A 15,444-nucleotide genomic window follows, 5' to 3' on the forward strand; every position below is an offset into this window, starting at 1 on the left:
TAGCTCAATACATGGATTGAGAAGTATTATTGTACAATGCATAGAACACTTATGTATAAGGGTACAGGAAAACCCTGCCTTACCTTGTCCATGCCGTTGCTCCCATTTAGGGTCAAGGCTACACCCACCATGTTGGGCATATCGACAAAGGGGTCTTCATCATCTGGGTGCCAAGAAATGGACCATGGCCCTGGACCTGCGGCTAACACTTGTTGCACCACGTGCCAAGGCGAGTGCTGAATGCAGAATCAAATGCCTGAAGCAAACATTACAGACCAGGCCCACTGCCATGGAGTCTAGGGTACAGTTCCCACAAGTAACTGATCCAGAAAATGCCAATAGGCTATGAAAGCAACAAGCAGTCAGATCTTGAAAAAAGTGTCAGCTGAAGGAGGTAAACTAAATCTGCTGAAAATAGTAGGAAATTCTTCTCAAAAAGGGGAGCAGGCATCCATCACCTAAGGACACTAGTAAAAATGGAGTCTCAATGAATGGGTGGGGTTATATGGCCCCACTTAGTGACCCAGTGAAGCTTTTATAAGTGTCAAATCACCTAAAGGTAGCGGCATATCACCCATGGTCAATTAATCAATTTTGTGTTTTGTATGGTAAAAATAAAGTCTTTATTTAATTTGTAAATTACTTTTCAATGCTTTGTACCAGAATTCTAATTTTAGTATCATTTTAAAAAGGACCCATTATAGTAATTGTAAAGGCAGAAGGTTTTTTTATCTTAATGCATTCTTTGCATTAAGATAAAAAAAAAAATACTTGTGTGCAGCAGCCCCCTCATACTTACCTAAGCTCATCTCAATCCATGGATGTTGTACGAGAGACTCGGCTGGCCAGGACTCTCCCTCCATTGGCTCCCACTGCTGTCAATCTAATTCAATGAGCCAATGAGGAGAGAGAGAGGGTCGGACCATTTCTCCGTGTCTGAATGGACACATGGAGCTGCAGTTCGGCTGGGGTGCCCTCATAGCAAGCTGCTATGGGAGCACTCAGCGGGGTGGGGGTAGAAGGGCCCGAAGAGGGGCCAGAGAAGAGGATGATCCGGGCTGCTCTGTGCAAAACCACTGCACAGAACAGGCAAGTATAACATGTTTGTTATTTTTAAATGAAAAACAAGGCTTTAGTATCACTTTAACTACATTACAACTATTTTTTTTTTTTTTAAGAACTATCATTGATCAAAGTAGAAAAAAGTGTTTTAATTTTCTGTTGCGTTTGTGGTCTACGCATGGTAAAAAAAATAAAATCATGTTCGCAAGAGAATATCACAAAAAGAAAAGCTTCTTTGACAAAAGATATATGTATTACTTTGTTATCTTAAGTCACAACAAAGTTGTTGCTGAATACAAACAAGCCCATAAAAGAAATGTGAAATTGCTGTGGTCCCTAGGTGCAAGAGCTGAACTAGTTACGCGCCCCTCTCTTTCTTTCCAAGTGAGGATTTGTGATCAGGCAAGTGGCTGCTACTCATCAATGCCAGCATAGGACACTGCAATGAGAGGACAGGAAACAAATTTTCACCAAGAGAAAAAAAAGGTATTAAATGCATTATCAAACCGAAAATGTGTAAAAAAATATAGAACAATCGGCTTTCATTTTTCACTGGAAGTGTCCTCCGAAGTACAATGCTGTCACCCAAGTATGGTCACTGAATAACAGCTTGTGCCAAAATTTTAGGGTTATTACTTACTTTTGTTCTGGATTTGTAAATGACTGTTCGAGGTTCGAGGCAGTATCTTCATTAATCACCAGCTCACTTTCATAAGAGGATAAATCTGAGGGATCATCAGATTCATCTGTGTTGTAGTTTTCATACCCTCGGTTTCTGGAATCACAGACACCTTAATATACCAAAATGCTCAAATAACCTGCCTTCAAGCACTATGCACTGCTCTTTAGTGGTAAAAAAGCAGAAAAATATATGTTTACTGAAATATAAAAGTTATTTCACAAGCGCCTCATTTTAAAATTATCTCCTGTTTTTTTAGTATATACTCAAGTATAAGCCGAGTTTTTCAGCACATTTTTTTGTGCTGAAAGCTCCCCCCTCGGCTTATACTCGCCACTCTCTGCTGCAGAAAAGTGCTTGACATTTTCCAAACCGAATTTGGAGCCCCGTATCTCGGGGCCACTTGGTGCTAGGAACCCCAGCTTTGGATATGTTGTAGTGCTAGTTCCACTGGGATCTTCACCAATTTTGGAGTTCCTAGCACTAAGTAGCCCAAAGATACAGGGCCCCAAAATCAGTCAACTGTGTCCATCTGCAGCAATGTCATTTCGGGACCCTTTGGGTCCAGAGACCCCAAATTTTGGCTGCAGCTAGGGGGCATGAACCCTTAACTACCAAGTTTGAAGTTCGGGGGACTTATGGCTGCAAATGGGCACAGTGAGGCATGCAAATGGGCATTGTTGACCCTCTTTTCCACTTACAGTAGCTGCACATTTCTCACCCTAGGCTTATACTCGAGTCAATAAGTTTTGCCAGTTTTTTGTAGTAAAATTAGGTGCCTCTGCTTATATTCGGGTCAGCTTATACTCGAGTATATACGGTATACCTCTTCCTCATGTGTTCAGAATAAATCAATTCAGTGCTGTACTGTAAACCAGTACTTGCATTTTCTTTTCTACTTAAAAAAAAAAAAAAAGAAAAAAAAAAAAAGAAAAAAGCCAAAACACGTACAATCACATGGATACAAGTATTTACCATCTTTCATCTGAATAATAGGCAATTAATGTGCACTGTGCTACCTATGCACTTCCTGGACACTGAATTCAAATATCAAACAATCTTATTAGCCTTACAAGCTATCTAATGTAAGCATTTTAGGACCCCCCTTTCCTTCTTCCCATTGTAATGCAGATGTGGAGAGGGGGAGAGGTTTGTAGTCTATTCAGGATAGTTAGGATCAGAACCAGTGCTCGTGAACAAATTAAATGTTCTCTCAATATATCACTTGGTAACCCCTAGATCAAATAAAGTACATTTGTCCAAATTACAAGAGTGTCTTGCTCTATATCCAACACGTAGAGTTCCGATCTGTAGGCGGATCTTCCTTTCCACTAGTGATGTTTCCAGCACTGATTATTAATGTGAGCACATTTCAATTTTATTTTTAGGAGTCTTTGAGCCGAGCATACTGCACTATATTGTTTTTTTAGATCATCACTAGTGGAAGGGAAGATCAGCCTGCAGATTGGAACTCCACCTGTTGGATAAAGATCAAGAGAGCAAGACGCACTTGTAATTTGGACAAATGTACTATAATTGATCCAGGGGATACCAAATATGTAATGTAAACACTTAATGGGACTGTTTCTGGGACTAATATTCGTTCACAAGCACTGGTTATGATCCTAATTCTTTTTTTCTCTGCATAGGGAAGCGTATTGTATCCAGATCCAAATCCCTTTTTTTGCTTTTGGCTCTAGTACGCTGATATTTTATATGAATATTACTATTCAGGAGAGTACCTTAGGATGACAACACTGCTCCTCTACAGTTAGGGCTCATTCACATGGGGCGCTTTACTGTGGGCCCAAAGCAGATCCATGTTTTCCCAGCACGGGGACGCACAGGTATTGCATGCATCCCACAACAACATCCCATTCATTTCTGTTGGGACATGAGGATGCAAGGACACAGCTGCTGTGTCCTAATATGACATGAGTGCGTTTGGAGACCTGCACTCACTCGCAGATCATCAGGACACACAAGCTGTGTCCGTGAAGCCGCATGTCCCAAAAGAAATAAATGGGATGCCTGCAATACTTGTGCATCCCCATGCCAGGAAAAGACAGACCTTCATGAGGCCCCCAGTAAAGCGCCCTGTGTGACCGAGCCCTTAGACTGACCTTTGTCACCTCAGAACAGAAGTGTGATAATGGCAGGGTCACCACATGAAAATAAACTAAAAAAGTCTGGAAAAAAAAACAAAAAAAAAAAAACGAATGCAGCCACACACAACTCTAATCATGTACTGTTACAAATTTCCATGAGAATTGCAGCTGCCGAGAAGCATACTATACCTGCTACTAGAAACAGACTGTTTTATGTAAAATCTTATTTCATAAGTTCTATGTTTTTATAACACGCAGCAGATCTACGTACAAAGAAGTTTTCAGATGGTTGTTGGGCTCCTCTGTAGAGCTATCATGATCTTCTCCGATTACTCTTTTGATGCCTTTGCTAGGCTTCTGTTCAGTGTACCATGGCGATCTGTTCTCAAAAGCCTGCACATTGCATAAGATATTAAATTTAAGCATAAAACTCTCAGCAAAGTAAAGTCAGAACTGGAAAGAGAGAAATCACTTTGACTCAGTTGGTTAGGTTAAACAGGAATTGTACCAGGTTTGCATTTTTTTTTTCTTTTTATTAAGAATTTCAAAAACAAATTACATCATCACTTCTCTACATTCACCTTCTTTTGCGATGCATTTTTCCCCATCGTCGTGCCAGCTTTTTAATGCCATCAGCAAAACTCCTCCCACCCTCACTGTTTCCAATGATACTATAAAAGTGCGGAAACGTTTTGAAGACCCCTCGTAATGTATATATGAGAATCAAGAATCCTGTTTCTATGGAGAAGATTGCTAGATGCAAGTAAGGTTGTATAGCAGTATACACAATTTAGATTTGAGCACAGACATTCTTTTATTATTAATGACATTTAACTTTATTGTTCTGAAGTGCAACAATGGATACTGTTAGAATGAAAACAAACAAAAACAAGTGAACAAAAAATACCACCCAAGGGAAAAAGCATAAGTCTACATATTCTCTAAGGATCTAAAATCAAATAAACCAACACTTTTGGATAGCGGTTTTTGATAAACATGGAAAAAATAAATACTTTTGTCATTTTTTATTGTAGTTTATGTCAGTGTTGGAGAGCTTTTGATTCATTTCATGTCCTGCTGTCGCAGAGATAGGGCTAAAGCTGGCCATAGATGGATCGAATATTGGCTGGTTCAGTAGGGTTCGGCCAAGATTCGATCCATCTATGGGCAGGCTAGTTGAACCGAATCGACTTCAGTACAACCGGTCTGTCAGATTTTTTTGCATCCGATTATTGCTGGTGGCTATAGCCACCAGCAGTAATCGTATCCTGCCGACAGGGAAGGCTCCCTGCTGGCAGAACACAATAGTGCTACAGGAGGGAATCCCCCAACACTGTCTGTGGTTGCAGGAAAGAAAAATCGCATTATCTATGACTTGCCTTAGGTAAGCAGTTTCTAATAATACTTTGATAGGGATTCTAACCTTTCCTATGTTTACCTGACAAAAAAGTGTTTTGTTAAAGTCTGAGCCCCCACTGGATAGATATTCTAGAAGAGCCTGTGTAAAAAAAAAAAAAAAAAAAAAAAAAAAAGGGGGGGGGGGGGGGGGGGAATCTCCAACAGGATCACGGATCAGGAATAAAACCCTGACAGATATTCCTTCTCTAATCTGCCCAAAGCTAACAAAGTTAGGAGTTAGGGGAAATTGCTGCAGGCATGAAAGTGCAGGCACCACTAGATGCCTGCACATTCCTTCAACAGCCTCTAAAATCATCTTTTAACCTGGCTAACCTGACAAAATAGTTGTAATTCTATTCACCAACTTTTGTGTGGTTTGCCTGATCCCCCAGTGCACTTTGCACTTCCTTGCTCCAACTTATACATCATTGCTGTGCTCTGGAAGCAATGGGGGATCAGACATGCGACACTCCCAAAGTCTTTGCACGTATGTACAAGGTTATAAAAATATGACCATTATTTAATAATAGTAAAATCAAAAGGAAAAAAAAAAAAAAAAAAAAAGAAAAGAGAAGACAGCGACTTACCTGAATGGTGGTTTGTGATGTTTTGGAAGCAGATAACTGATTGTAGTTACCAGTACTGTCAATCATTAGAGGCCTGCAGAATGCAAATACAGTTCTCATTTTGTGTGCTCTAAACACACACACACACACAGTTCTAACATTTCCCACAGAAACGCTCGGCTTCTTATGACCAAAAAGGCTAATACCTAATTTTCTAGAGCATCATTACCATATTTTCAGAAAAAAAACTGAATCTTTGAATATCAGACATTTTCAGCATGCTATTTCAATTCCCTAGTAATTTACATCAGTAAAAGGCATTTATCATGACAGCAAGTCATATAAACTCATATTTTATATTGCCATTTTATTTTAGTAAATGTAAACAGTACTTACTGGTTTGATTGAAAAGATGATATTGGTTCATAAGAGTGAGATGTTCCAACCTATAAAATAGAAAGTATGTACATTTATAATATCAGATATAATCTAAATGATTCAATACAATTTGAGCAATAATTCACCATGATCTTTCAACAGATTTTCATTAGCAAGCAAATATGCATTTGATTATTTTTTTTACTCTACAGCCTGTAAGGCATTGCGGCTGCAATGCCCGGCTCCGGCAGACACTCAGTACAGCTGTCTGCCAGGAAGAATCAATGGACTTCGAGGATGTTCACCAGTTCACTGAGAAATACAAGCCATTGGCTGTGGAGGCGGGCAAGAGATGTAGTTCATTAATTCACAGAACTCTGTGAATGAATGACGCAGACATGTGGGCGGAGCTGTTTTTATTTACTAACAGCGGGTGCGGGGAGAAGGGGGGGGGGGGTGGAACACGTACCGGTAAATACAGGTGGAACATATCACATGTTCCAAAGGTGAACTTATCCTTTAAGAATAATTTGACACTGCTACAAAAAATCAACAACTGCTGAAGAGAACGAGTGTACAGCTATACCTGAATACAAGAAACTATTGATCCCACTCTTACTATAGTGTTTACAATTGTACATAAGTGAAGAAGTGGAAGTCACAAATAACATTCCAAGATAAAAACATTTAAAAAAAAAAAACAAAAGATCACATATGAAATGCTTGGGGCAGCACAATTGCTTACTACTTCTGCTTTGCAGCTTTATGGTCCTTGGTGATTGCACATAATGTGGACAGCACATATCAGCAAGAGGTCCAACAAATGGTAAAGCAGCAGATTACAGGTTTTAGAGCCATCCTGGAGTAAAAAATAATTATATATACACATGCATACAGTACATAGACACACATGGTACACAGTACTCACAGGTTCAAACTGCGGCTGAGCTGGCCGTAACTGTATGACCTCTTTCCACAAGGCCTCATTTTCCCTAATTTAAAAAAGAAAAACATTTTTTTTTTTTAAGGGAGGTTAATAAAATCTCAACATGCTTTGACTTGAAAAGAATATTCAAAAGCCTTTCAGAGCTAAGTACATACAAATTTTTTCAAGGTCAATCGAGCCTGTTTCAGGGAATGTCTACTTGATTTGTTATCTGTGAGGGTATGCACTGTGAACTTCAATACCCTACAACCAGTGGCGTCAGCGGGGGGGTGGGGGGGCTCATCGTGGCTGAAGCCCCGAGTGGTCCCCAAAAAGCCCCGAATCTCGAGTGGGCACCGTCCCATTTATAGCCCTGAGCGCCGCCGAGCGGGGACCAATCTTGTGCAGAGTGCCGCCGAGTCACATAGCAGGTCCTGCCTTCTGGAGCCTGCAGCGATGATGGACGTCCCACTGGTCCAATGGTGGGACCGCGGGATGTGTGACGTCCATCATAGGTGCTGCAGGCTCCAGAAGGCGGGAATTACAATGCAGCCACCGCATGAGCTCCCCGCTCGGCTCTCCTCCTCCTGCCTGCTCTGAAGATGGGTGTGCACCACACACACCACGGCTGAGCTGCTGCAGGACACATGAAGTCTCCTGATCAGGTAGGTCAGTATCATGTGTCACTACGGTCAGTGTATGTTAGGTAGGTCAGTATGTATGTCAGGCAGGTAGGTCACTGTGTGTCAGGCAGGTAGGTCACTGTGTGTCAGGCAGGTGAGTTTAGTGGTCAGCATTGATGGGCACCGGTAAGCCAGGCAGCAACCAGCAAGTGAGCTTACCCCCCGCCACACAACCCCACCGCCCAGCCAAAAAAACCCAGCGAACCCAACCCCCCCCCCCCCCGTGCCGGCCTTGGACTTCGGGCTGAAGCCCCAGGTCTTTTTGCTACCTAGCAAGTGCCCTACCTACAACTACTAAGCAGCTTTACAAGCAGTCTACTGTACCTCTTTAGAGATTCCACTGTTGAATCAAGTACATCTTGTCTTGCTTGAAGCTGATGCAGAAACGTCAGTATTTTCTGCATGTCATCTGGTCCAGATTTACCTTCTTCAATGCGAGGAACAGATACCTGGATAAAAGGAATTCCAAGATGCAGAGTGTTTATATTTAACCACAAAATTTACATTTTGCCAGCATCAGTCACTTGCATAACTGACAGACATTCAAAAATGCAGTTATATAGTTGAAAAAAATCAATGATTAGCATACAGGGACAGAATAACAGGGCAAATCAAGCTTTCAAAGATAATCTGACTTTCGGATAAGAAGCAGATGATGGCTTTCCAAAACCAAAGCAAAAAAAAAAAAAAAAAAAAAGACAGGTAAAATTTATGTTCTATGACTGTGATGGTAGGCCTACTCAATAAGCAAGTTTCCCATCTGTTTGTATACTTGCGTAATTTTCCTTTAAGGACAGTATAAATTCACAAAAAAACATAGTGCAAAAGCAAAGATCAGGAAAAGAGAGTAAAAGGAAATAAAGAAAAAGCAGTTAAATATTTCAGCTTTAGCCCTGGTTCACATTGATGCTACTTTGAAATCGTGCTACTTGAAGACATCTGTGCGGCTTCATGCGCAGATGTCTATTGAAGTCGACACCCGAAATTGGCAAAAGTGGTGTTAGGAACTACTTTTGCAACTTGGTGCAGCGCCACAAAGTTGGCGTTGCACCGATTGGACCAGTGCCATTGCCGGCAATAGGCTGCAACCTGTCAAATCGCATGACAAATCGCTCCAATGTGAATGAGGGCTTAGGGTACATGATTATGCAGCAACGGATTCACGTAAACTACTTATTGAATGTATGCATTTTGGCTGCTCGTGTTTAAAGCTAAAGGTTAGCCATAAGAGAAAACATTGTCTTTAGCTTTAGTTAGCAAATGTACCTGTAATGAAGATGTCCCAGACAGCGACAGCTAGATACTGAGGAAAATCTTCTGTGCAGGGATGCCCTGTCCTCTTTCTGTCTCTACACTTCTAGCACTGTGGGGGTTGATACCCTCAGCTCTTTTGTGAAGCTACTGTAAAAATTTCCAGACAAGGACTCACCTTCTCCTCCTCTACTGAGAAACGTTCTTAAATTGCTTTCACTGCCTTTACGATGATCTGTGAATGGAGGAAAAGTCTGATCAGCCACAGGATTCTCTCCGCCATTCGCAGTTACAGGCAGTTTAAACAATGAAAGAACATTTTTAAATGGAGGAGAGGGGAGAAGTGTTAGGTCCTTGTCAGGAACTTTTTTCCCTGAACTATAAACCCTCGCAGCACTCAAAGTTAAAGTGGAACTTTAATCAGAAAATTAAGTCCTGCTAGATCACTTCAGGCTGGCCCCTTCTGCAGGTATGGCTATGTAAAACATTAAAAATAAGAGTCTATATTGCGTAAAATCCAGTAATACACTGTCTCACCCTGCTCTGTACATGCCCAGCTGTTCTCTATTTTTAGGCACTGACGAATTTGTAGAGGCCGATCCCTTACAGCCAAGGAAGCTGCTTCTGTTTGATCTGCAATTGCCATGGTGCTACACATGGGATCAGTTATGACACCAGCCATTTGATGGTTTGGTTGAGGAAACAAGCAAATGTGACAATTAGCAATCCCGGCATTCCGGGAATGTAACTTTTTTTGAAACTGTTAAATCGATTAGTTTAGTTCTGCTTTATGATTTACTTCTGCTCAGGGGCAAGGCCATCTTAATAGCATAATGGGCACCTGGGCAAAGTAATGCACCTTCCCCAATTTAGGTGCCAATTTGGGTGGCAGGTGTATATTCACACCAGACGTGGTGGGACTGTGTTGGGTGGCTATTCCTAGCACAGTGCCACCGCATGACAAGACAAAATACCTTGTCTCTGGTATGTCCAGTTCGCACCATTGCGTTGACAAAACTGCGGCTAAAATGAACTTTATGAAATGTCAGTGTGACATTTTAATAAAGTTTGTTTAAAAAAAAAAAAAAAAGGAAGAAGAGCACAGCGTGTTGTAACCCAGGAGATGGGGTGAATAAACCCTTGTCATCACTGGTGCGATTTGTCATGTCATTTGACAAGGCCAAATCGCATGACAAGTCGCACCCCATTGCTGGCAACTGAACCGTTCATATTATCACGACTATGAAAAAGGTTTGTGCACTACTTTTTTTCCGATTTCATTGCAATTTGCATAGAATTCTGGTAAATGAAGTTGCAAGCTGCAATGAATCCAGCGGTGCAAATCGCACTGATCTGCGGCTTTGAAATTGCGCTGAAGTAACACAATTTCAAAACTGCACCACTGTGAACCAGGGCTTTGCTGACAAGGTTGCAGCTGAGGGTGTACACATGCTAAAGCCACAATGCTTTGCTTCATGACTGCAACAAGAATATCACCAGCTGCATTTGCCAGGCACTACTGCTCACCAAACGCAATCAAATACAAGAGTCTTGAGGAAAAGAACTTTTCCACAACCATGTACTATACATGTGGTTGTGGTGGGGGAGATTCAACAATTAGAGGGTTAAAACAGGTGGTGAGGAGGCAACATATGCAAGCATCTGTCAAGCTGAGGGGTGTTTGGACAGTGGACTCAATGATTTTGCAATCTCTAGTGTCAACCAATTAAAGTTTTCACCTGCTGCAGATGCACACACCCCTATCTAGCACCATGCCTTGTGTGTGCACACCAGGGGGTGGGGCTGCTAGGGTGGGCACAGAAGGTATGGTCACTTTACAAAGGGTCTTCAGCACCCTGGGGGCCTGTGCTATTCACTCGGAATCCTGCTAAATCCAATATCTCACTCACAGGATTTGTGCAAGAGAGATATTGAGCGACACTGCAGGATCGGCACAGGGAGCTACAAAGGCAGCACAGTTCACTGTGCACCCAAACTGCTGTCAGCCATGGAGTCCTGCCTGGGCAGGGGAGCCACCGACATTCAGCAGAGCAAACAGCATTTACTGAGTGAGGCTCAGGAATCAGGACAAAATGACAGCAAGCCCAGCTGGTGGGAAGAAGTAGAACAGAAGGTGTCACCACAGCCGCCTGACTCCTGAGCCCGGATGCCCCGCTGCCACTTGTCCATACAGTGCCAGTGTGCAAATCCAGCAGAGATCAGACTGTCTCCTTACTTTTTGTTCTTGCATTTAGTTAGCCTTAAACCACCGCACTGATGGGAGACGACCAATGCAAGGGTCAATTTATATTTTGACTACAGTTTAGCTATAAAAGGGTTTGTAAACACTCGATTTTTTTTTAATAAAAAACAAACGTGCCTATTCTTACCTGCTTTGTGTAATGCTTTTGCACAGAGCAGCCCCGATCCTCTTCTTCTGGGGTCCCCCGCCGGTGCCCCAAGCCCCTCCTCTCCATCAGGTGCCCCCATGGAAAGCCGCTTTCCAAGGGGGCACCCGTGCGGATTCTCTCCGGAGTCCCACTGCTGCATCCATGGACACAGACAGCGGGACTCAGCCCTGCTCCCCGTGTCACAGCTTTTGATTGACAGCTGCTATCAATCTGTCCAATGAGGAAAGCAACAGCGGCCGGGTCTGCTGCGCTCTTGCACATCGTTGGATTGGATCGGGCTCAGGTAAGGAAAGGGGGGGGGGGGCCTTCAGCACAGAAGGTTTTTCACCTTAATGTATAGCATGCATTGAGGTAAAAATTAAAACAAAAACAAAAAACTTTACAACCACTTTAAAGGCCACAGCGGCCAGCTTCATGGTACCAAGTGGAGGTGGGCATAGGGGTTCCAGTGCTGCCAAAAGGAGAAATGGAAGTCCCCATTACTTAAAGTAAATCTCCACCCAAAAGGGGAAGCTCTGCTTGCCTGTACCCTCTCCCCTCCACAGCCACATTTGGCACTTTTTTTGGAGGGGGGGGGGGGGGGTACCTGGTTTTGACAGGTACCACGCTCCCACTCCTAAATCAGATTGCGGAACTATTGTATGGTTTTTATTGCTATCTGTGCCATTATTGGAAGAGTTCAATGTACTGCCTATCTTGATGACCAAACAGGAAGCAAGGATATCTCAAAGGTGGGGGCAGAGAAAATAAGAATCTGACCAAGGTTCTCACTCTTCCCCACTTTAGTTTATGAAAATGTTTTAGAACTGTCTATGCCATTGTTTGAGAGATTTCATAAGCTTCCTATCAGTGACCAAAAGAAAGTGAGTAAAAAACAGCAATAAAAACCAAACAGGGGTTCTACCTCCCACTCTGTCCAAACTAAAAAATCGTTTTGGGAGCAGTTGAGCTGTAATATATTTATTTTTGTTTCACTTTATTAGCCCAGCCAGCTGTTAATGTGCCTCGCTCTGGGCAAATCATATAGGGCAGCTTATCTGGCAGGTTTATTTCATAAGCAAACCCATGCAATCATTATGGCTCTCATAGTGATCACATGATCGGGGTTCAATCAGAGTGGACACAGATCATTAGTCTGAGATCAGCACCGTCAGTGACAGCAGGTTATTGGAACTAGGAACCAAACTACCTGTAACCAAACTTCTGTGGGCTCCCAGTTGCTTAAGGAAATGCAAAATGCTGGAGATCACTAATCAATCAACAGACCATAATAGTAAAAGACTAATGATTCATAAGGCTTTAGTTTAAATAAAATGTCCTTATAAACCCATTCAGATGCAGATTTTATCTATGATATTTCTTTTTAGAGACAATTATAAACATCGGCTTAGGAAAATTTTGTAGATCTTATTCCTGAATAATCATGCACCCAACATCTGGGCTTAACATACTGTACCTGAAATTTGTAAAAAAAAAACCAAACAGGCAAACAAACCTTAGCCTTCCGGAATACACGCTTATCTCCAGTACTTGACGTTACCTTCCGTTTTATCTTTGTTAGTAACTCTTCTTGGCCACGCTTGAAAAAAGGATGCTGGTATCTGCCTGAGCAGTATTTATCATGTCTAGCTGCACCAGACTCATCCTGCATAACCTTATGAAAGCCATCTGCAAAAGCAAGAGCGATGTTACCATTACTGAAAAAAAAAAAAAACAAAACAAAAAAAAAACAAAAAACACATGGGTTGACAAGCAGTTACTGTCAGAAATCAGGTGGTTTGTTGTCCCCGACACGCAGTGATATGCAGAATCATACCTATGAAAATCCTTCAGGAGCCACAGGTAGATTAACCAGTTTACTTCCAAATTTCCTTGAGTTTAGTAGAGACATTAGATTCAGGCTGGATTCACACATATGCGATGGGGGAACCTGCGCAATTCCTATGCGGGTTCCCGCGTCGCATCTAACTCGCAGGCAGTTCACACAGCTCTCTGAACCGCTGCAGGTGTCAATAGAAATTTAATGACAACCCCAAATTGGTTCGCAGAATGCGGTGAGAATTGTGGAATCGGATCAGATTCCAGCGAGGACCAAAAAAAGGGTCCTGCACCATTTTGGCGCGAATGCAATGCATTTTCAGCCATACAATTACAGACAGAAAATTTACATTTTTGCATAAGACCAGTTGTGGCCAGTGGGGATGAGCTGAGTGTTTGGAGTGGATGAACGTGACACTTTTTTAAAGAATATATCTCAAGATACACCAAAACTGCAAAAAAAAAAAATTATTATTAAAATTATTATTATTATACAGGATTTATATAGCGCCAACAGTTTACGCAGTGCTTTACAATATAAAAGGAGACAATACAGTTACACTACAATAAAATACAAGAGGATTAAGAGGAGCTTACAATCTAATAGGGTGGGGCAGGTGGTACAAAAGGTTGTAACTGTAGGGAATGAGCTAATGGAAGTGGTAGGAGGTTAGTTGGAGACATGATAGGCTTCCCTGAAGAGATGAGTTTTCAGGGATCGCCTGAAGTTAGCAAGAGTAGGGGATAGCCGGACCAGTGGAGGTAGCGAGTTCCAGAGGATGGGAGAGGCTCAGGAGAAATCCTGGAGACGAGCATGGGAGGAGGAGGAGACAAAAGAGCTTGAGAATAGGAGGTTTTGACAAGAGCCAAGAGGACGATTTGCGTGATATTTGGAGACAAGATTGGTTATGTAGCTCGGGGCAGAGTTGTGAATTACATGTCCCCTGTCAGAATAGGGATCCGCCTTGTTTACAAAAGGCAGATACCCATTCTGCCCCTGTACTAAGTAATCATGGGTCGCCGGCGGACATAGAGTCCGCCTGACCCACACGCCCGCCACTGTGTGAGCTGCCGTACAGCTACGGCGATTGAGAAGAGCCTGGTCGACAACTAGTAGAAAAAAAAAAAAAAGAAAAAAAAAAAAAGGGGGGGGGGGGGCTTGACAAGGAGGTTTAACCTTTGAAACACATTGACTTGAGACACAATCCGGAAGTGGACACATTAGCTATCATTCAGAACCTCTCTGCAGACGTTTTTGCACTCTTAACCGGCCGCCCCCAGACAAGGTTGGGGGGAAGGGCCGACCGCCCCCAGACAAGGTCGGGGGAAGGGCCGACTGCAAACAGACAAAGCCGGGAAGAAATTAAGTTGCAACAGCCTTGAATAAAACTGCACAGCTGCATGTAAGGGACTGGCTTGAAAGGAGACTGCTACTAACTCCAACAACTTTATGCATCAGTGAATAGTGGGGTGTTCCAAGAAACTCAACTCCCGAACTGTGGACTGAAGGGTCTGCATCCTTTCCTTTGGAAAGGAAAACTTGTGCCAGGGTCATGTCCAGGATGAGGTCCAGATTTTTAATTCAGTCTTGAGATTGAGGACCCAGCCTAAGGCCTACATTGCATGCGCCAACTGCTGCACATTGGCCTTGAGGCCTTCACTCGATTGCCCTGACAGGAGTAGATTGACCATATACCGCAGAATGGGAATCTCTTGAGTCGCAGGAAAGCTAAGACCTTAATCAGCAATCGCAGTGTCACGACTAGGCCAAAGCCACAAACTAAAAATGTTGTTCCCCTAAAAAGCAAAGAAAATACCTTGTGCAAAGGGGTCTAGTTTTCATACAGGTGCTGCTCAGTATGTGGATGCAATTGGAAAGACTGAGTTGGTTGGGGGGCTTTCCAGGACCCCGATTCTGATACCTTTTGCTATCTGGGGGTTCTGGTAATGACAGTATTACAGCCATCTCTCCACAAATCCTTATGGATATCCACCAGCTCTTCCAACAGTGGAAAAGGCAGCTCAGAATTCCTCCTGGACACAAAGGTCGCAGAGGATGAAGTTCCTGTACGAGTTAATGAGAAACCCGATGTTACTTGAGAGCCAGAGCTGGTTTTCTAGTCCTAAATTAATTTGTGGAGGGAAGACAGTCTCCTAAGAGAGCC

The 15,444-nt window shown here is 42.7% G+C and overlaps 1 protein-coding gene across 5 annotated transcripts in view; it reads right to left on the minus strand.

Annotated features, from left to right (window-relative positions):
- Positions 1-15,444, minus strand: part of LOC141140242 (heat shock factor protein 2-like) — a 60,052-nt gene that overhangs the window by 18,511 nt on the left and 26,097 nt on the right. For 4 of the 5 annotated variants that reach the window (XM_073627180.1, XM_073627178.1, XM_073627177.1 and 1 more), the window contains 7 exons: positions 12,957-13,129; positions 8,124-8,248; positions 7,120-7,183; positions 6,210-6,259; positions 5,835-5,907; positions 4,121-4,242; positions 1,703-1,837 (listed from right to left, as the gene is read on the minus strand). In XM_073627180.1, the coding sequence (XP_073483281.1) occupies positions 1,703-1,837; positions 4,121-4,242; positions 5,835-5,907; positions 6,210-6,259; positions 7,120-7,183; positions 8,124-8,248; positions 12,957-13,129 (742 nt within the window). The remainder of the gene's footprint in view (positions 1-1,702; positions 1,838-4,120; positions 4,243-5,834; positions 5,908-6,209; positions 6,260-7,119; positions 7,184-8,123; positions 8,249-12,956; positions 13,130-15,444) is intronic. The other variant, XM_073627179.1, reaches the window with a different exon arrangement.

Source organism: Aquarana catesbeiana, linkage group LG04 (genome assembly GCF_042186555.1).
Source record: "Aquarana catesbeiana isolate 2022-GZ linkage group LG04, ASM4218655v1, whole genome shotgun sequence".
NCBI classification, from domain to species: Eukaryota; Metazoa; Chordata; class Amphibia; order Anura; family Ranidae; genus Aquarana; species Aquarana catesbeiana.